This window comes from Anopheles gambiae, chromosome 3, assembly GCF_943734735.2.
Source record: "Anopheles gambiae chromosome 3, idAnoGambNW_F1_1, whole genome shotgun sequence".
NCBI lineage: Eukaryota > Metazoa > Arthropoda > Insecta > Diptera > Culicidae > Anopheles > Anopheles gambiae.
Genome location: NC_064602.1, coordinates 96,857,173 through 96,878,537, shown reverse-complemented (window position 1 = coordinate 96,878,537; position 21,365 = coordinate 96,857,173). Strand labels below are relative to the sequence as shown.

General features: G+C 50.6%; 3 protein-coding genes across 6 annotated transcripts; 2 read left to right on the top strand and 1 right to left on the bottom strand.

Annotated features, from left to right (window-relative positions):
* The first annotated feature begins 563 nt into the window (after positions 1-563).
* On the top strand, positions 564-8,176 carry LOC5667819 (mucin-12). Of its 3 annotated transcripts, none has more exons than XM_061659924.1 (6): positions 564-1,921; positions 2,599-2,693; positions 2,784-6,751; positions 6,837-7,007; positions 7,084-7,251; positions 7,328-8,176. In XM_061659924.1, the coding sequence occupies exons 1-6, from the start codon at positions 1,542-1,544 to the stop codon at positions 7,475-7,477; spliced, it is 4,932 nt and encodes a 1,643-aa protein (XP_061515908.1). In that variant the 5' UTR covers positions 564-1,541; the 3' UTR covers positions 7,478-8,176. The 3 variants fall into 3 exon arrangements, with proteins under 3 accessions (XP_061515908.1, XP_061515907.1, XP_061515909.1); XM_061659923.1 differs by having other exon boundaries at positions 2,757-6,751; XM_061659925.1 differs by lacking the exon at positions 564-1,921 and adding an exon at positions 2,339-2,484 and having other exon boundaries at positions 2,757-6,751.
* A 56-nt stretch (positions 8,177-8,232) lies between these two features.
* LOC1280416 (BET1 homolog) lies at positions 8,233-9,095 on the bottom strand. Its single transcript, XM_320267.3, has one exon. It carries the CDS (start codon positions 8,701-8,703, stop codon positions 8,344-8,346), a length of 360 nt encoding a protein of 119 aa, XP_320267.2. The 5' UTR covers positions 8,704-9,095; the 3' UTR covers positions 8,233-8,343.
* Positions 9,096-9,201: 106 nt separating this feature from the next.
* Positions 9,202-10,760, top strand: LOC1280417 (transmembrane protein 19). 2 transcript variants are annotated; one of them, XM_320268.4, is made up of 3 exons: positions 9,202-9,445; positions 9,515-9,652; positions 9,722-10,760. In XM_320268.4, exons 2-3 carry the CDS (start codon positions 9,517-9,519, stop codon positions 10,600-10,602), a joined length of 1,017 nt encoding a protein of 338 aa, XP_320268.4. In that variant the 5' UTR covers positions 9,202-9,445; positions 9,515-9,516; the 3' UTR covers positions 10,603-10,760. The 2 variants fall into 2 exon arrangements, with proteins under 2 accessions (XP_320268.4, XP_061515944.1); XM_061659960.1 differs by having other exon boundaries at positions 9,206-9,449.
* The last annotated feature ends 10,605 nt before the right edge of the window (positions 10,761-21,365 follow it).

The following is a 21,365-nucleotide window of genomic DNA, read 5'->3' as shown; positions in this document are numbered from 1 at the left end:
CATTTGTGTGGGTGTCGTACCAAGGAACCGGGGGCGGAACATTCAGAACGACAGTTTGTAAAACGAATTGTTGCGAATTATGGAGTCAAAATTAGTGCGGGGTATTTTTAGTTGAAATAATAGCAATGTAGTCGCAAATTTGAATATTTTTGTGACATATTCTAGATGAAAAGAGGATCCAACAATCTCAACGATTGTTTGAAGTTGCAATTATTTTCAAGAATAGGTTTAAAATATTGTGGTATTCTGAGTACATTTATGATTTCCATTTTTCATTTAAAAACTATTTATAATCGATCAAATTGTATTAAAATCATTTCAATTGAAAAATAAATGTTATTGTTGATTGATTCAAATAAAAAGTGCAGTTCAGTCGCCTGGATGACAAAACGGCATGTCCCAGGGATCAAACTTATCATGCTGTCTCACTCTATTAGCTTCGATCGTGCGCAAGGCAAAACGAAACAGCATGTTGGTTGTGTTCGTTGAAGGGGTTTTTCTGCTTGTGATGGGATCAAAAATTTCCCTTTTTCTCGTTTGGTCCCACTGTGCGGAGCGGTTTTGACAGCAGCTTCGCTAGAAAACCCCTTGTGTGCGACACCCGTAGCTTCGTTGAAAGCAGTGACCAACGCTCTCGGTAGTTGAGTGAAATGAGGCCGCCGTCGGTTTTCGATAGCAATATTATTTAGAACAGTGTGGCGTAGGTTGTGCCTGAGCAGCGGCTGAGGCCAAAATTCATCGTTTTTCCTCCTTTGTGCAGCGCGCTGCGATGCAGCGGAAAGTGTTTGGCAGCAGGGCAGCGTAGTGAAGAAGAAATGGTGCTCAATCGCTGAAATGGCATTTCGTTGGGAAAAGTGCGCGCGAGCTGGCTGTGAAGTGATGATGTTCCAAATTCTTTGAATGATTTTTCCCCCCGAAGCGAAGAGGAAAAGAAAGTGATATTTTCCCCCCACACTCGGTGGTGGAGAGGTGCTAAAAACGGGATCAGCGTGCAGTGGTGGCCAGCGCAGGGGACAGCATTAGACAGCGTTGTTGCGTGTTTCGGCCCAAAAGCAGGCGGTATTGCCAAAAAAAGGTATAAGCGAAAAGAGAAAAGAGAAGAAGAAAAACGTTGACTGAAGAATTTTCCCCCGTCGTGTGCGGTGAAGAGGGGGAGAGCTTTGTGTTCGCGAAAGAAGAAAGCACACACAACGGGAGGGAAATAATCGCGAGAACGCCATCTGCTGGTGTGCGTGAGCGCGCAGTGTTTTGTGGGCTTTGACGGAGTGTGCGTGCGTGTGTGTGTGTGTTGGCGAGCGCGGACGTGTGTGTAGGGACGTGTGTAGAAAGAATTTTTATTTACTAGCGTGTCGCGCGCGGATTGTGACGGTGTGTCTCTTTGCTCTAGCGAGAAGGTAGGTGCAGGCAGAAGTAGTTTTTCTTTCCTGTGGCGAACAAGAAACAAAGCGCGTCCGAAAGCTTGGTTAGCTTTTCGTTTTTCGTGGTGAAAAGTGGCGGAGAAAGAGCAAACGGTGGAATAGAGACTGCAGCTACGCAACAAAATGAGCACACCGGATGCTGGATCGACTGGTGGTGGTGGTGGAGGGGCAGGTGGCAGTGCTGGTGGGACAGGAGGAACCGTTGGCGGTGGTGGGGCAGACAAAACTGCATCTTCCGGTTCGGTGAACGTTTCTAAGACGTCGTCCTCAGTAGGCGGAACAGTAGCAGCAGTAGCAGCAGGAGCGGGTGGAGGAACAGCGGGAGGAGGTCAGCTGAGTGCAACGGCTGTGGTTGGCGGTGGTGGTGCTGGTGGTGGTGGAGGAGGCGGCGGTGGTGCTGGCGGGGCCACGGTGACCACCACAACGATACCGATCGATTTGGCCTCCGCGTCGAAGGTTTTGGTGCGCCCGGAGAAGACGACGATGTCCACCACAACGTACAGGTTAGTGTGCAAAAGGGGGCAAGCAGCAGCAGGAGAAGGAGCGATACGCATTTTTTGGCCGCCACGAAACGCGTCACGGCCGTGTGCTGGCGAGCGTGTGCGGCTGTGTGCGTGTGAAGTGGTAAAATCAAACTCACACACACACTATGGCAGCCATCATTGCTCCGTAACACGCACACACGCTCACGGGATGCTCTAATTCGCATCAAACGAGAGTGGGACAGCGCTAGGGGGAAAGAGCGAAAAGCGATATGGCAAACGCGAGAGTTAGATAGAGAGAGAGAGAAGGAGGGAGAGCGTGAGAGCAAACTGGTTCTTATCAAAGGAGGATTTATTTTTATTATTATTTTGCATCGAGTGTCAGCGAACATTAGTTTTGCAATTCCCACAAAGGGGGCATTGTCGTGTGTGAGAGGTAGGGTGGTGTGTGGGCAAAGTATTTTCCCAACCACAGTTTTCCATTGATTTCTGTTGAGGCTTTGAAAAACTCTTTGTTTGATTTTAGGGACATACCCGAAAAAAAAAACTCATTTTCTAAACAATTGACATGATTGTAACAAAAAGTGAGTTTCTGTAGTGCGATTTTCTTTGGGCCATTCAATAATTTAGTACATCCAATTTCCCCATCCCTGCCCACACATTCATTCGGCTTTTTTTTCTTTTCTCTCGCCCCACAGATTCGGCTCAACGCCCGGCAGTCAGATGCGTGTCGTAATTCCGAGCAGTGCCGCGCAGCAAACCTTCTACCGGCAGCCGGCCAACATCAAGCAAGGTAAGGGGCCTGTGCTGGCTGCATCCGCTACCGGTTGGCATATGCGTATCAACTCTCAAAAAGTGTTCCCCTCCACCCATCTACTTGCAGATGCGACGACGACGAACCGAACGCAGATCAGCACCCTGCCGGGGGCGCGCACCGTCACCCAGACGGCCTCGCTGACGGTTTCGCGGCCTCCACCGACCATCCCGCCGACCACCGTGTCCTACCACGTGTCGAACCGCGTCTCGGCCACGCCGGTCGTGGCGGCCAATCTGCAGGCCACGAGCCGGGCCACCATTAACGGGCCGATACGCATCACGACGCCCCCGATACAGGGGGCCACCCAGGGTGGCGGCAACACGACCACGTACGTGCAGCGACAAGCACCGACGGTCGTGCCGTCGCGCAGCGTCACCTCGTCCGGCACGCCCACGGCCGCTACGATCATTTCGCAGAGCAGCAGCGGCGCCACGACGACACTCGTGCCCAACTTCCAGATGTCGACGCCGCTGTTCCGGGCGGGCGGCATCGGGACGGGGACGGGCCAGACGGTGACCGGTGCACCGCGGGCGCGCGTTGTCACGCAAACGACTCTGTCCGCCAATCACCACCAGGTGGCGGGAGTGGCCGGCAGCACGGGCGGAGGTGCAGCAGGCGGGGGCGGTGGTGGATCCGCCGTCGGCAACAGTGGAGGAGCGTCCGGAGCGGCGCAGCAAGCGGTCGCAATCAGCTCGGCCGGTGGAGCTGGTGGCGGAGGTGGCGCAAGTGCAGTAGCCTCGAGCGGAGGTGGATCCGGCGGCGGGCAATCGCAAGCATTCGTAGCGACACTGTCAGCGGTGCTGCAGGGCCCCCGACAAGTTTCGACGCTGCTCTACACGAACAATAGCAACGCGCAGCAGTACACGATTGGGCCGAACCAGCAACGGTTGGCGCTGACCACGACCCTTTCGCCCCAGCGGCCCCAGGCAACCGTTACGACCGGCATCCGGCCGACGATTCAGCGACTCCCGACCTCGGGCATACGCGTCAGCACGGGCAGCCTGAACTTCCGCTCCCCCGTGCTCGCTTCCACGACGGTGCTGACGACGATCGCTTCGAGCACGGGAACGGTGGGCACCGTTACCAACAGCCAACAGCAGCAACAGCAGCAACAGCAGCAGCAACAGCAGCAACAACAGCAGCTCCAGCAACGCACCGTCACCGCGACGGGTGGTCCGGGCGGGGCGACCGCCATTTCGAACGCCATCCCGGCACGCATCATACAGGTGCAGAACCCACCGAGCGGTGCGACCGGCACGGCCCAGATCGTGAACCGGCTGCAGACGAATCTGGTCAACATACAGCCACTGATTGTGAGCAACAGCCGGCTGCCCCAGAGTGCCCTCCAGCCCGGCATCACGATCGCGCAGGTCGGGAAGCTAACGCAAGTCGCCACGGCTGGCAGTGGTGGGGATAGTGGTGGCTCGGGGTCGGGCAACGCGGGTGGTAACTCCGGGACGACAACGCTGCAAACCGCCACCGGACAGCAGATCGTCGTCAGCACGGGTGGTGCCGGTCCGGGTGGTGGCGGCGGCGGTTCACCAGCGACGGCCATTATCGCTGGCAATCTCATCACGGCGAACCATCCGGGAGCGGGCGGGAATGCCGGTGGCGCTCAAACGACCCACCAGGGGCAGATAACGCAAATCGTGAACGTTAATGCCGGCCAACCGACGGTGGTTTCGGCGGCCGTCAGCAGCGGACAGCAGCAGCAAATTGTCACCGTAAGCCAGGCGGGAGGAGGATCAGCAACGACCGGGACAGTTATTCCGTTGCCACTGGCGCTCACGAGCGCACGGAATGTTGGCGGCGGCGGTTCGAATGCGCACAGTCCGCTGAGCATCGTGACGGGTGGAATTGTGCGGACGGCGGGAGGTGCTACGGGAGCTGGCGGTGTTTCGGGCAGCTCGACCTCCATCGCGTCCGTCTTGCCGATTGCAAAAGTCACGCCCCAGCAACAACAAACGCTGGTTTCGATGGATTCTGGATCAAGTGGTGGTGGCGTTACGCAGCATTATTCCGTCGCGAGCAGTGGCGGCGTTTCCGGTGGACCTTCGCTGTACATTCAAACGCGTCCGGGGGGTCCAGGATTGGCTGGAGCTGTAGCAGGCAAAGCGGTGAGTGGAGCAACCGGTGCAACACTGAGCGTCGTTTCGTCGGGATCGTCCGGTGGTGGTGGGGCCGGTACGGGTGGCTCCGCTGCCTCCGCAACCACCTTCCTCCCAACGTCAACGTTCTACTATGAGCGGCTAACGTCTTCGCCGGCCACCAGTGCACCCTCCTCGACCGCGGCCGTAACCATCTCGTCCACCGGCATCCCGGTATCGTCCGCCACGTTCGTGCAGGCTGTGGCTGCGTCCTCTTCGTCATCCTCCACCATCACGACAGCGAGTGCAATCAGTGGACCAGTTTTCTCCATTCCCGCTTCGTCGAGTGTCATCAACAGCAGTGGTGGTGGCGGTGGTGGTGGCAATACAACCGTTGTCACTGTGGCCGCTGCTGGCAATCCAACCCTTGCGCCGTACGGTAGCACTGGCTCGTTTGCGATCGTGCAAGCTTCCCCGGCCGGGTCGGGCGTTGGTGCTCGCACAGCCACCCTGGCCACTGGGCCAATCCATGGAATTGTGCCGGCGTCGGTGCAAACCGGTGCTGGCAGTGGCACCACCGCTAACATTGTGTCTGTATCGCAACCAACGACCGGGGGCGCATCCTCCGCCACGACGCAGATTGTGCCCATACGGTTCCACTCCCAGATGGTCGTGGATAGCAGTGGGCAGACACAACAGATCATTGTTTCGAGCGGTGGTGGTGGTAACGCTGGTTCTGGAGGCGGTCCGACCAACATCGTGCCGATCATTCCCGTCGGTACGAGTGGTGCAACGGCCGTCGTTACCGCGACGACAAAGCAACAATCCTCCCAGCAGGATTCACCGCAATCGAGCATTCTGCGCAAGCGGACACTCGTGGAGACGGCGGGCGGCACAATCAAGGCTACACCCGTCGGAAAGGATCTAACCGCAGCACTGATGGCAGTGGAGCGGGAACGTGTGCGGGAGCAGCAGGACGCCCAGCATCTCATTCTACAACAGCAGCAGCAGCAGCAACACCACCACTTGGTGACGGAATTGCGAGACTTGGCCAATGCGTCACCATTGCACCATTCGCGGCCACCATCGACCGACGGCTCGACGACGGTCAGCGCGACCTCCAGCCCCGGTCTGGACGAGCAGGAAGAGGAAGAGCTGCGTGCGCAAGCATACGCAAACCGGGCCAGCAATGCCATATCGGGAGACGGCCACTTTAAACCCGTCCAGGATGAGCATCACTTCCTGCAGCAGCAGCAGCAACAGCAGCAGCAACACCATCGGGAAATTCTCTCCCTCCACTGTACGGAAAGCTTCCCGACCAATCTCGGCACCAGCACAACGCTGTCGGTGGTTCCGATACCGAATCACAACATCTCGCTAGTGTCGATCGGTGGTGGCAGTGCCGCCGGCAACGCTAGCAACGGTGCGGGAGGAAGCTACGAGCAGTCGCCTCGGAAGAAGGCACGCAAACAGCTGCTCCTGCCGATGACGGACGGGCACCATCATCATCATCATCTGCCACCGTTGAAATCGAACTCGTCTTCCTCCTCCTCGTCGTCGTCCTCCTCCGTCATGACAAACTCGTCTACCTCGTCGGCGGGAACTGTCGGAGGCGGATCGCAGCAGTATCTGAATGCGGGTGGCGGAGCGCCGGACGACGAGCGGATGGACACGAGTGCCAGTGGACTGGTGGTGCTGGGCAATGTTCCGACGGGTGGATCTACGCCCGGAAGCAATTCCTCCAGCCTCGGCCACCATCACGCGAATGCGAACAAGCACAGCGGCTCGTCGGTGAACAACAGCATGCACAACAGCAACAATGTTCGCATGGATCCACCGTCCGGGTCGGTGTCCGGCGCGCCAGGCGGACCAAACAATACCATCTCGGTGGTGACGGCGCGACAAAACGTGGCGTTACGGAAGCCAAACAACCTTAGCTTATTGCAGGTGGGTACTATTGAGGAAGTGGGATCTTGGAGATGGAGTAACGTTGGAATGCTAATTGAACATTTCTTGATTTGTTGCATCACAGTCTTACAAGCAAACGTGGAAATCGGCCAACAATCACTTCCAGCGGTACACCGACGTGAAGCAGCGGGAGGAACGGCGCCCCACGGTGATGGACATTGCCAGCCAGTCGCACATTCTGCAAAAGCTGAACGGCTGGAAGATTTATCATCTCAGCGCACAGATAGAGGATCTGGTAAGCGATTTCGTATGGGAGATGTATGAAGAGATGTGGTGTCACTAAATGTCTCTTTATGTTTCATTCTCTGCAGTGCGATCTTGAATCTCAAGCCTACGGCGAGCTGGGGCAAATGTTACGTGCAATGGAGAATGGCAACAGCAGCAACAGCACAAACAGCAGTAGCAGTAGCAGTGGCAATGGAAGCAGCACGCCGACCAAACCCTCGGCTGAAGTCGAACGCATCAATGAGCTGTTGAAGGTAAGCAGTAGAGGCGTGTGTGACTAATTATTTCCCACTTGGCGGCTTACCCAATATTCTTTATTCCCCTACACAGGGCAACATGCAGCGCAGTAAAATCATCATCGACGGTATCAATGATGCGCGCACACAGATAATGAAAATTTTCAAACACAAACCGCATGTGTCGGACATCATTTTAAGGTGCGCCTCGAAGCGGAACTTCAAGAAGCGGGAGAAGACGTAAATGGTGCAAGGAGCGGCCTTACACATATCGGTATTTACCGGTTGAAGAGACTACCCGCTGGTTGGAGCGGTGTCGTGTGTAAGTGGTGTAATATTGTTCTTCAGTTCGTAGCATAAAATGCAGTGTGCGCAAACTTCTTAAAGTGTAGAGTATTTTAGGCAGCTTTTAGCATACAAACACAAACACAAGCGCTCTTGAAGTAGTTGTAAAGGCTTATTTTAATAGAAGCAATTGCTATTGATAGAGAGGGTGCACCGTGAAGTGCAACACCCCACATTTGAAACCCAATAACGTGTCATATACTGCAGCGTGTGTACATAAGATCAGTGAATATAGTTTTATCTGTTTCCACCCCATCATATAATTTTCCTACTTGCTCATAATCTCCCGCACAAAGGGGAGAAAAGAAAGTGTTGTGAATTTTGTAAAATAGCAGCAAACCCCTCATACACGGACCGGTAGCAGTAGTAGTATTTGTGATTAGTAGGGAAAGCAAAATGATCCTTTTTACTTGTATAAATGACCGTGACCGCTTGCAGGATCAAAAGTTATGTTTTTTTGTGTGTGTGAGTGATGAGTTTAAGCAAGATTTAGGCTGTAAGGGCTGTAATTTAAGTTCAAACAACAAAGGTGTCGCACTGATTGCGTCATGGCAGAAAATGTTTTGAAAATAAAACGTGTAGATAATACTTACGAAAACGAAAGAGCATTTGAACATTTTGCAAAGAAAAAAAACGCACATACACACATTCGAATATTGAGGATAGTTGCGTACATAATTACTTTAATATAACAAACATTCGTATCGTTGGTGTGATAGTGTGTAAATACAAAAATATGAAACGGGAAGGGAGTCACGTAAACTACTATCGCAGCTTCAGCACAACATACAGCACGAAAAAAACGGCCAGCACAAAGAGAAACATGTAGCACATGTAGTTCCGGTGGCCGCCCTTCCCCAGCCGCACGACCCGGTTGATCGTGTTCGACATGAAGCCGCCGGTCCGGTCCATATCCTCGTCGATGCCCCGCAGCAACCGGTCCTGGTACCTCACCTCGTTCCCGATGTCGATCGTGAGCGACTTCAGTGCTCCGATCTTACCCTTCAGCTCCTCGGCCATGCGCTCGTTTTCCTCCTCGAGCGCATCATGGCCGGTGGCGCTGCTGGGGCCGGCGGCCTGCTGCGGCAGCGGCTGGTAGCTGTAGCCGCCCTGCGTCCGACGCATTTTTCCACCCGCTGTGCTCGATCCGGTATAGTTCGCCACCTTGTTGCCGTGAGATGGTGCCGTGGGATGGTGCACTGGAACCAGCCAGGAGCGAGAGGTGTGGCGGCTTCAACTAAACAACCTCCACAATGGACAATCACATTAGAAAGCGGGGTCTTTTTTATATAAAAATAATGCAACACTTTAATTGCTCGCTGCTGTACAATGGAACGAGAGCTGTGCAGATTTTGTGTACGCTGCAATATTTACAAAATTACTGCCGTCATCAGCTAACTGTCACCTGTCACATTGGAATGACAGTCGGCGGAGTGGGTTGTGATTCGATTATTCGTGCTGTTTACAATATTTTTTTTATTTTGTTAATCTATTTAATTATTATCTACGTGGCAGAATGAAGGCAAACTTATATAAAATGATATAATTAACTCGTTTAAAACATCAAACATTTAAAAGCATATAAAATTTTGAATTTTGTTGCATCGCCCGGTTAATCGAGTGGCCGTGGAATTACGCACACCAGAAGAACGCTCGTCTTTCCCACCGTCCTAAGCACATCAACAAAACCAAAACATCCAAAAGTAAACAAAACTTTCTTTTCTTCCTTTTTTCTCATACGATACTGCCCGTATTACGTGCCGTCCTGAGCAAGGTTCAATTAACTTATGTTAAACAAATTCTTCCAACATCATTAGTCGCGAAAGGAAAGGTGCAAAAGTTCGCCTTAGCTGAGCGCCGGCCGTTTGTATGTATGGCACGAATTGCATTCCAAAAATGCGTCCGCACTCACTGTGTAAACTTTCTCTTTTTTCAGGCATGACCGGGCACAAAATGCAGGAAAGTACGATCTACCAGTTTCTGCCAGTGTTGCTATGGGGGCTTGCGGTTCCACTGTCCATGTTTATGTGGATCGGCAATGTGGCCTACTCGAAGATAGCAAGCGATGGGTCGAGTGAGTAGAACCCGTTCCCGGCATCAAACCGCCACAATGAATCTAATGGTTATTCTTCTCCTATTCCAGCTGATAGTATTATTCCACCGACCCGCTGGCTGTTTTCCGTGCTCGTGCCCCTGCTGCTGATGGTGTACGGGTTGCGGCGCAAGGGTGTGAACAGATCCGGCGCCGCCTTTGGGCTGGCCTGCGCCGTGATTCTCTCGATAGCGTCGCACGCGTTTCTCGCCTGTCTGGCGGCGTTCTTCTTCAGCTCGAGCCGGGCGACCAAGTTCCGGGGCCACGCGAAGCGTAAGTTTGAGGAAGATTTTAAGGAGGGCGGCCAGCGGAACTGGGCCCAGGTGATCTGCAATGCGGGCATGGCGACGCAGCTCGCGCTGCTCTATCTGCTCGACTGCGGGTACGGCGAGCGGCCGATCGATTTCGTCAATCTGTACCGCTCCAGCTGGCTTGGGGTGGCGGTGATGGGTTCGTTCGCCTGCTGCAACGGCGACACGTGGGCCAGCGAGCTGGGCACGGTGATTGGGAGCGGAGATCCGATACTGATCACTAGTCGGAAGCGGGTGCCGCGCGGCACGAATGGGGCCGTTTCGTTGGTAGGACTGGTGGTGAGCTTTCTGGGTGGCACACTGATCGGGCTGGTGTACTTCCTCACCGTGCGGTACACGGTGGAGGCGAACGTGTACCAGAACAGCCCGAACCAGTGGCCGCTGATCGTGTTCGGTGGGATAGCGGGTTTGCTGGGGTCGCTGGTGGATTCGCTGCTCGGCGCTACGCTGCAGTACTCGGGGGTGAATGAGCGAGGGCATATAGTGGAGCGACCCGGGAAGAACGTGCGACACATCAGCGGGGTACGCATTTTGGACAACCATAGCGTCAATCTGATCTCGACGATCGTGACCGGCATCGTGATGCCCTCGATAGCGATGAATCTCTGGCCGATGTTCTGAATCGGACGGACGGACGGGCAGGTAGGTAGGGTAGGTTGGGCGCGTACACTCGAACCCTGTTTTCGCTGTAATCAGTGAGCAATCGGAAGCAAACAGATACTTTTACTTAAGTGACTTAATTTCTAACGGTGTGGCCAGCTAATACATTTTGAAACGAAGATCGAACGGTGGGCGAAGTTATTTCGATTTGAGAAAGTAGTCTAATAGCTGTTCATTATTCCTCGTTTGGTATGTAACTTTCAACCAATTACCCTTTAAAGGCAACAACACACAAAGGACAGCCAAAACAAGAGGGAATGCATTCACAACTTCCATCCATTCAAATGTAGAGTCATTTTGCTCATGTAAATCAACACACTTTCCAACGAAACGGTCCTTGAAATTAACAGCCCCGGCACTTGTGTGTGTGTGTGTGTGTATGCCGAGTCTGCAGCATGGGTAGTAAATGTTAATTAGGACGATTCGCTCCAATTCCAATTCTGTAACCGTGTTGTTGCTTGTGCTCATTAAAAAAACGCTACAAAAACTTTGTCTGTACCAGGGCTCACCTGTACTTTTTTACTCTCTCTCTCTCTCTCTCTCTCTCTCTCTCTCTCTCTCCCTCTCTCTCTCTCTCTCTCTCTCTCTCTCTCTCTCCTCTCTCTTTCTGTTGCCATTGCCACCGTTGTTGTTGATGATCCGCCGTTTCAAAGACATCAATCGGAAGGGTGGCTTTGCAATGCACACACATACACGCTGCAAGCTGCTGTAGTGCAGTGCCTTTGTCGGGCATGTTGAGCGCTTCTGCCCCGGATATATGGGAGGGAAACTTTTTTAATCATTCCCAGTCCCGGACAGGATCTCGTTTGGGCAGGTCCCTTTGTATGCTGTTTGGTGCCGGCGGCGGTGCATTTTGAATTTGCAAATGCGGTGCTGCTGAAGGTGCAAATGAAGGTGCATTTTTAAAGCCACGTGTTGTTGTGCTGCTCGGGAAAAATGAGAGGGAGGTATGGGAATGTAATTTCAATTCGACAAAGCACCTTCCATCCAGCTGTAGGGAGGAGAGTGTAATGGTTCCACACAAGCAATCGCTCCGTTTTTGCTTGTGTTGAGGCTGTGGTGCAACGGTTTTTTCCCGCTGTTGTTGTTGCTGCAGCACTGTTGCTATGGAAGGGAAAAGTGGACGCGCCTGCTTGAATCGACCTGCGGTTAAGGAAAGTGAGTGCAAGGCGCGCGTGTGGTTGTACCGGTTTGCAGGTTGTGCGCTTAATATTCCGGGTTATGAATAATTTATGTGCCATCCCCGCTCAGCTCGTCCTTTGCTTTTGTTGTTCAAGGTCAGCTCCATCCACAACACGTCGTTACGATGCTTCGCAGGCGATGGAAAACCGATATAAAATAACAAACCGTACTGCCTTTGTTTAGCTTTCCTTCCTTCCGTGGCGGTGGAAAAAGTAGGACGATGCCGGACAAACACGGATGTCGAACCGGGATGGTTCCGCGCCCGCGAAAGGGGGAGGGAATTAATGATGCACTTTTAATGTCGTCCGTTCGCTGTTGCTTCGCTCGACGCTGCAACAACACAACAAACCCGCAAAAGGCAATAATAAATGTGTCGGGGAATGGGAGCGCGAGCGTTCGGCTTTGTCTGGCGTGTTTTTCTTTGTATCACGTGGCGCACACGACAGGTGTTAAGATATTAATGTGCAGCTTTTTATTGGATTTGATGAGCGCGTTTCCACTGTTCCGTTTCGCGTGAAGCTTTGTGCTGAGCCACAAATTGAAAAAGTGGTGAAATAAAAGAAAAAGTATGGAAACTGTCGGACAGAAAATGGGTGGGGAAAATCGCTTCGTAAAAGAGGGGAAATTGTACGTTCGTTCGTACGACCCTTGATTTCCCCGCTTTTGCCGAAGCGATTGCGCCCTGTGCTGGGGGCCATTGTTTACGTTCATTATCCTTTGCCGGGTCGAGGGGGAGGTGAGCTTCGGGACTGTCAAACGGCAAAGGACGAGCCGTGTTGCCATGGTAACCGGGTTAGCTGTTTCCAGCCCACAAGCTGCAAACACGCATCAAGCGGCCGAGTGTGACACTTGGTGCGGATGCGGATTGCAGCCATCCCGGGTTGCGGGTTGGTTTCCTTCTTGCGCCTACGCTCGCGCAACAGAACGCGCAAAGCAGCCTCTTCATCGGTTTTTGGTGGAATTTAAAAGGGCAATGAAAATCAAAATTACAAGTATATTCCATCCCCCTGCCTGGGAGGGTTGAATGCCGAACTGGATGCTCCTGTTGCCATCGTTTAACCGTGGTTCGCTCCATATCTCGATTTTTGTACTTTTATTCTCCGTCGAGGGTGACTTCTCGGAAGCATCTTCACCAAACACGAGCACGGTCACGGCAGCAGCAGCACCCGCATTATTTGGGTACGTGGAAATTTGTAATGAAGCCGAAGTATTTACGGGGTGTGAGAAAGAATTCAAACACGCAAACGGTACAGCGCGAAAGGCGAAATGAAGGAATGAAATGATGAGCTTTAAAAAAAGGAACGGCACGACCCACAGGCCGCTCAATTGAAAATGGTACCGGAATATGATTTCAATTTCGTTTCCTAATGGCATTTTGACAGGGGGTGGGGATGGCGATTGTTGCGCGGCAAGGGCACAGGTCGTCGCTTTTGTCGCGCACAGAGAATGTTGTTTCGCATGATGTATTGGGCAACGCGTTTTTCTTTTCGCAGCCACCGTGAAGTGCTTACAGTAGGTGAGGTGGAAAATGGAAAATGAAGAGCCAAATAATAGGAGGCCGGTTTTTTGTTAGGTTCATCATCCGGGTACAGCAGTGGTTGAAGAAAAATTGGATCACTAGGGGAGTCTCGGTAAGAGTTTGGTGGAAAATTGCCACCCACCGGAAGCTTCTCGCATTCTTCGTAAGCCGATCGCATACATGCGAGCAGTAAACCGCAGGCAATAGGCTTAGTGTTTAATGTATTGCGTGCCATTTCATTTCCATCTAAATGGCCTGAAAAGAGCCAGCTACAGCCACTCATGCTACATTCTCCAGGAAGCTTAACTCTTTGCTTTAACAAGACAAAAAAGATCCCAAGAATTCGGTCGTCTTTTGAACCGTTTCTAGCAAATCTAATTTTAAAACATGTCTTCATGAAAAGGACCGATACCGAGTCGAATATATAATCAATTGATTTACCGTCCAGACGGGCGCGGTTGGAGCTTTCCGCTTGCTGAAGAGTCTTCGCTTGCCTTGTGCGAGGGATAAATCAATTTGAATTGCATCAAAATTAACCGTTCCTTCTTTTTTAATGGACATTTATAGCCTCGATCATCCATTTATTGGCACCGCATCAAACGAAGCACCGTCCGCTCCGCCCTGCTCCAACGCAGACGCATAATTGAGCATAATCCGCCGTAATGCAGTTTTAAAATTTATACTTTATGTACGTCAGCGCTTTGGTGGTGTTCGTTTTTTAGCTCGCCCGCTTCTGCTGCTCATTTCAGCCCCATTCTCCGGGCATCTGCGGCAGCGTCTTTTGCTTGTTCGCCGAAGGCAAAGCGGATGTGTAGCAGCATGGAGCAGCAGCAACAGCAGCGCTCTCGTACGACCGAGCGGCTAATAAAATGCGGAAAAATCGCCATCATCGCGAATTGATTTATGATTATATACTGGCTGGCACAGACAAGAACTCACTCCAACACACACACACACATAGGCGAGCGCACAGACACGGAGGAAGAATTGCCAAAAGATGAGGGTAGTTTGAAATGATTCGAAGTAGGATCATAATCTTCTGCCCTTGTTCTCGCTTCACGCGCCCTAGAGGAAACAATGCGCCATTGTGTGGATGCCACCCTGGTGCTGGTGGTTCGGTCCTCTACCCGGATGTTTCACTCTGCTTAGCAAGGGACGGGGATGGGTCATAAAATTGATTCAGATAAAAGCAATTTTCGCCTCATAATTTCCACCACCAGATGCGTTGTGGGGTCGGAAATGGTGGATTTTTTTGAGGGTGCTGCAGGACAAGCTTTGCTCTTTGTTCTCTGCGTGGTTTGTTGCAATCTCTATCATAGCTTTGCTATTAAATTAAATGTTAAATTTGTTACCCAATCATTTATTTGAAATGTATTTAAATTGAAAAAAAAAAGAACTGAATTCATTTGTTTATCTAATCATATTAGCTTTCAGAGCGATTAAGTCGTCCAGCACGGGTACAAATTGCACGGCGGCTTAGTGGCTTGTGCACCTTAACGAAAAGGTTCGCCGCCTGCGCTCCCTTCATACCAGCCAATTTCCCTAACTGTTAATTAAATCCACGCCCCGACAATTGTTCCCGGAATACTTACGTTCAATTTCTGCCGGCTCTTTGCGGCCCTTTGCTGCATTCCGGGAAGCTTTTCTCGAGGGAATGCGCTGCACGCTGACCGAAGTCTAACCATTTCCGGAAACAGCAAGCTCCTGCTGTGGGAAAACCCGGCAAACCGCCTACGGACGGCACTGCTTGTTGCGTTTGTTGCGAAGAGAGGAAGGCTGCACAGTATAATAAACTATGCCGAAGGATATTCCCTCGCATACTGGCACTGTGTGTGGCCGGGGGCACCGTCTGTCTGTAAGAAAAGCTCCTGCGGACGGCGTTCGACGTGCCGGGAAGGAAGTAAATCTCATTCGTAAGATCAGTGCACCAACTTTTCCCATCCACAGTTGGAAGATGAAAGGAGACGCAAAAGGACGGGTTCGAGCTCTAAAGTCGGGAGCGAGAAAAATCGATAAACCAGACTAGACAGACAAAGATCTGCCGGTTTGTATGTATGTGGGAGTGTGTGTGTGTGTCTCGTGCGCTTTCCCGGTCCTGAGTTTCCAGTCACATCCTGTCTTACGCTGTGGGAAAAACGGGACGCGCACCGCAAACTGCAACTGAGCAGCCAGTTGCGGATACCCATTTTGTCGGTCGGGGAAAACTTTATTCCCTTCCTTCCCTACCACGCGTTCCGCAGCACAGCGATGCTTGATACGTGGTAAAAGCTCGAGGCGTGCGCCCAACAGTAAATCGTACCGCCGGCGTTCGACGAGGAAGTGTAAAGACTATCTTGGCGAAGGAATCTTTCGACTAAAGTTTTTGCCCATGGTGCTGGTGCTCCTCGGGCGGATGCAAAACCAACCAGAAGCAGAAGTAAAAGGAGCATCTAAAGCACACAAAAAACCCTTAAAAACTGAACGAATCCTTCTCCGTTGTGGAGCAACATTTTTCTTTGTGTTTTTTTCCTCCAATTTTCCTATCCGAACTCGGACAGCAGAAGTGTGCTGTGCCTGTGGACCGGGGCTCACCAAGTGGGTAAAGTCTATTAGTTTTTAATTAAATTTTACATCCGAACACAGCGGTAAAGGACAATTGGCAGCGAAAAGCGATCGCGACCGGTGACAACTTTATTCGAAAGGCGCTTGCGGGTGCGGCTGTTGGTGGGGACGGGTCAGGCTTTCCATTTTTATTCGAAGAGCTTGCACATAAAAGTGGATGATGTTTGATTTTTAATGAACGGCCCGTGAAGGTCTCCGGTGGTTAAGGTCTTCCTTTTGGTTTGTTTTACCTTTTGGAGGCTTTTTGGAGAGTGGAATGGAGGAGCCTCTTCTCGAGAAGTTGTTTCTACCGACGAGACGAGTTGAGATGTTATGCTAAAAGTGCTTCAAAGAGCAACATTAAATACATTTCACATCAGTCACAACTTCAAACACCCTTACGAAGGAGGTGAGTAGCGCTAAAGAGAAAACAAACTCACTGAACCACTAAATTCGCGTGTATTTAGCTTTATGGAAGAACATTGGCGAACAGCGAAAAAGGTGCAATACACTTGAAATCGATCCGTTTTCCCGGACTCCGGCGAAGATGAAAAAACAAACAAACATACCAGTTACTACCCTTTTTTTTATCGAAAATGTTCCCAAAATATTGCCCAATGGTGGCTTTTGTACTGCAAAACGGCGAAGAGTAAGAATGGAAAAGCTCGATCTTGGAATGGGCCTTACGGACCATTTAAGCTAAAACCCCCTGCAGGTATGCAAATTGCATTCGACAAGACAATTTTCCACCCCATATAATGCAACAGCAATCCGTTTACGCTCCTCCTAATCGCGTGCTCTATTGATTGCCTTAACCTTGCTACCTACGCATTCAAGCTAAAGTTGCTGACGAGTTTATTGAAATTGCCTCAAACCGTTATCGATAGGCAAACAATATAACCCACACCGGCAAACAGTACCCACAGCTTTGGCATATCCTTCCTGTTTGCTAGCGCTGCACTCCAAAGGTCGTGATTGTTTTGTTTGCGGCAGGAGGAGTACGTAAACCCTTCTTCTCACGCTCGAACGAAAAGACCGGATGAAAGTAGTCTACTGCAGCGTTAAAATAATAACCCCATTCCCGCCGTTTATGGGGAGCTTAATCGAGCTGTGTTGGCAGTAAAATTGCAGCCAGTGCACCGTGCACATATCGTGTGCGGTTATCGATAGCAAATTGTATCCTCCGGGGAGTGGGAAAATGGCAGCACTGCAGCCCTGGGTTGCATGGGAAAGTTAACTGAGCAAACAGCTGCAACGGTGGTCGTCCAGCAATGGGAGCGAAGTAATCCGCCCCGGTAGTGATAGTGAACCGACGCTCCGATGCCGTTGATACTGGCTGATTGAACGATTAACTATGGGATTAGTGTAGCGCCTTTGGTGTGAAATGTTTCAATGAAAGGTTTCACCTGAGTGAACACATTCCTCAGGAAATCATTTTCAGTAGTAAATGGCGCCATTTTACAATCAACGAAAGGAAATAAAGTGTAAAATAAAACCATGGCTTGTTTTTTCTTCCAATTTTTTGCTTTGCACTACACTCCCTGCTCATAGTGTAAGCTGTGGGGGAAGTCATGCGATCACCCTGCACGAGCGTGAACCTGTTCCGCCCATCATCAGCTCGTTACAGCGATACGGCCACATCCTGCGGTTTGACATTCGAGCCAGTGTTTATTAGTGGCCGCATGTCGATGAGCTTAGTGCAGTGTTGCTGCGTGAGGCAAACAATTTGCATTAACTCCATCGCGCTGCACAGGCTGTTTACTAAGGGCGGGGCGTAAGTGCACTTCCCGGTCAACAGGCAACCATTTTAACCGTTATCAGGCACCTTTCAAGTTCAAGCAGGCGGACGACCGGGGGGCCCGATGCTTTCTTCGCGGGGTGTTGCACTTTTAGCATTGCGTTGGAATGGCGAAGAAGCAAAAAGAAAAACCACTCCCTTCAGCTTTCATAACAGCACTACGGAGAGTCGCAAAGTGTCGCACAAAATCCGGATAAAAATCCACATCGTCCGCGGGCAAAGGGGTGAGAGGTGAGCCAACCCTGCCCTCCCCCCTTGCCGTTTACTTTGAGCTGATAAGCGCAAGCTTGGCGTAAAGTGCAAATAAAAGTCACACAGTGCAGCGCACTGATGATATCATCAACGCGGTGTGTTTTTGCCTTTACCATTTGTTTTATCTGCAGCTGCAACGAGTGCATAAAACAAACAAAGTGGTTTCTTTCGGTGGCACCGCCGCCCAAGGAGAAGCATTCCCCCTTGTCGGACTGTGTATGTGGGTGAAAGCTTCCCAGTGATTTGATGGTCTTACTTTTATTGAGGTTTCACAGCGATCCCGGTGATAAAATGGAAATAAACGGGCCAATGGTCGAATGCAATTTAATTGCCAGGCGCTGAACCGAGCACAGTGCTGGCTGATATTTATTTACCAGTTTGGTGCGGAAGAACTCACTCTCGGAATGCGTGATCATCGGCATTAAATTGTATGGTTGGACAGTGTGAGTATGGTACATTAGTATTAGGACCCCCAAACTACATAATTAAGATGAGTTTGTTGTGCGCTGTGCATACCTTTAGGCGAAGCGCGATGCAGCCATTTCATCGCTCTTCAAACACACTCAAGATGTATTGCGATACCCAAAATCGATGTAGAAGAAAGAGCAAACACAGTCCCTTATTTCTAACGCATACTTTAAGCGTCCGGACGACAACCCGCTTAAAATTAATTGAAGTAAATTGGAGCGTTTTTGGGAACTTTAATTCAATTTTTACGTTAAACCTCTCCAGCAGCATCGGTAGCGTAATTCAATTCAACACATTACAAACGGTTCAAGTGAACCACCGAGCGACGGCGTTCGACGAAAATGGATTGTACTTAAACCGCGAATCGTAGAGCAACGTCTCCTACGCGTAAAGCTTTCCGTTGTTGTGAAAGCTCGGTGTCGTCGTCCGTATGACGCGAGCGTGTTTATCATCATTGCCGACTTGGAAGGATTTATGTTGCAGTGGCAAATGATTAAAAAAAAGGAACGAAAGCTGAAGAGATTCCTAGGAAAAATGTGATGTTGACTGTACGTTAAGCGTGGTGCTTCCAATATCCCTTTGGTTTGAGTGGCGAGGAGGGTTGCAGTAGCACACTGATGAAATTTGCTGTAAATCGATTGGTAAACTGTTAAGAGGAGCGAGCTTCATGCAGAGAACTCCGAACTGGGCAGGATACAATTAACCAGGGGGGGCTGTTCGCTCCGCACGCAATAATATGTCGGTTGGATTAAGTTTCCGATGCTGTGATGCGTGCTTTTTTCCCGGAAAATCCACGAACTCTAACGCACGCAATCGAGCCCGCTGCGTACAGATCCAGTTCCAAGCGCACGCGTGTGTCTGTGTGGTTGATGCGAAAATGTTATCACAACCAATTTCAATCAATCAATTGCCGCCTCCAAGTGGATGCGCGTGGCACGGCCAAAGGGATTCCCATGCGTTCTCATCATAACTTTAATGCCTTTCAGCGGCAGCACTGTTCCGGCAAACTCAGCCACACAGCCACGAAGTTCGGCCAAATATACTATTTTGTTCGCGTTTGGTAGCTTTTGTGCTGAGGAGAAGCTTCAAACATTTGTTTAACAACACGTGTGCTAGAGTGTAAGGTTGTGAGAAGGAAAAACTTGTTAAACACTTACACTAAACATGATCTATTAATATAGCAACACCTCGTATGATGAAGAAAGTTTTTCCTTCCCTTTTTTCCATGTAAGCGAATTACTTGCAAGTCCTTAACACACCGGAGCAACAACAACATCCCGGCTTCAACCCATCATTCAGCCACCCCATTCCAGCGATCCAGGACATTGTACCATGGTTGTTTGTTTGTTTGATTGAAACCAATCGATGGATTGGCTGGCAAATATTGTTCTAAGGACGATGTGTTTCGTGTTACTACCCCCGCTCCGGGCGAGAAGGAAGCGTTTGCCGTTTTCCCCCGACACACACTTGCCGGATATGAATGCTGCTTCCAGCGCAAACTGATTGACTTGTTTGGAGGTTATTGCTAATGGGGCAAGCGGTACTATTATTAGAGTTTCGGTCGTGCTCACATCACATGCTGCACATGAGAAGGAAGCAAGAAACAAAAAACCCTAAAAACATCGGACAATCGGCTTTGGAGATGGAAACAGCAAACAGAAACCCATACACGAAGTGACGTCAACCACACTGGTGAAATGGGTTCCAGCGAAAAATGGCGCCCACTCGAGTGCGATAAGTTTGAACGATGACTTTGTTTTACCTGCCATCGAGACGATCGGCTTAAAGGCAAAGTTGAGCGACTTATTAAAAGGCCACTTGAAAGGCCGTCGAATTGACGATGTGTGATGAGGGTTGCATACGTTCAGGAGGCAAAGGAAGCATTGACGAGGTCGAATACGCCTGACAGTATGCAATCTGTTGGACAATGTTGTGTTACCCCATTTTGGCTTTAATCGCTTTTAAACTGCTTACTTCCCGTGGAAGGTTGGAAAGAAAGGAAAGTAACTCATCCGAGGATTACTTACACACAAAAAAAAAACCCAGTACATAAATCCATTGTCCTTGTCAAGGAAAACAGGTAGCATGGTAGTCTTTGTATACAGCACACCATTATCGTACCAGAACTAACACAAGCACCATCCGGTGCCACCATTGCAGTCGATTGGCCCGCGGGAAACAAAGACGACTTCGACAGACGCGGCACAAATCGAAACACAAATACACATGTAGACATCGTTCCCTTCTGCCCGCTGGCCCTATCCTGCTGAAACAACAGGGATGACATCTTTCGTAATTGTTGGCGAAAAACTTTGTGCCACGGGGTGTGGCTCCACCACCATCACAAAGGATGCAACAGTCGCCCGAAACGGCTCGAAACGGGGGCAAACTGTGTACACGTTAAACTTTTCACCAACGTACCGGGTAGCGGAATGGAGCGGTAAGATAAAAAACAATTTTATTTAATTATCCTCACCCAAAGGAGTGAGATAGAGAGGAAGCGGTGGCTAAGAAGCTGCTTGCGTATCGCACCAACACACAACTTTCGCCAGCGCGAAACAAAACATCCGAACGTCGAGCTGAGACACTGATAAAAGGTGGGTGCGATTTGCCTGGTTTGCTGCATGGCTTGGCTGGCGAAGAGGAAAGCGAAGAAAGATGTTTGGATCGCTGGCATAAACTTTACAACTTAGTGGAGCAGAAAAATGAACTCACTCACCAGAAAAGGGATGGGAAAAGGGAGCGGTCTTTCAAGTTTGTGTTCTAAACGGTGGCTCCGTGCTTTGGTCGTGCGGCGCCCTTTATGACCGTCCTGGAATGCTCGGAAGAATCTGGTGCGGCTAAGTACCTGTAAAGATTGTCATCCATCAACCATGTGGTCAGAGCAATATTTCGTTTTATTTTTTTAACGAAATTCGAATGAAT

What these genes read in the sequence shown, in the direction of transcription:
- LOC1280417 (XM_320268.4), top strand. Translation starts at nt 9,517, where the DNA reads ATGACCGGGCACAAAATGCAGGAAAGTACGATCTACCAGTTTCTGCCA. An exon ending in GATAGCAAGCGATGGGTCGA is followed by an intron (nt 9,653 to 9,721) that starts GTGAGTAGAACC and finishes CTCCTATTCCAG; the next exon opens with CTGATAGTATTATTCCACCG.
- LOC1280416 (XM_320267.3), bottom strand. Translation starts at nt 8,703, where the DNA reads ATGCGTCGGACGCAGGGCGGCTACAGCTACCAGCCGCTGCCGCAGCAG.
- LOC5667819 (XM_061659923.1), top strand. Translation starts at nt 1,542, where the DNA reads ATGAGCACACCGGATGCTGGATCGACTGGTGGTGGTGGTGGAGGGGCA. An exon ending in GCCGGCCAACATCAAGCAAG is followed by an intron (nt 2,694 to 2,756) that starts GTAAGGGGCCTG and finishes ACTCTCAAAAAG; the next exon opens with TGTTCCCCTCCACCCATCTA. An exon ending in GCGCACAGATAGAGGATCTG is followed by an intron (nt 7,008 to 7,083) that starts GTAAGCGATTTC and finishes CATTCTCTGCAG; the next exon opens with TGCGATCTTGAATCTCAAGC.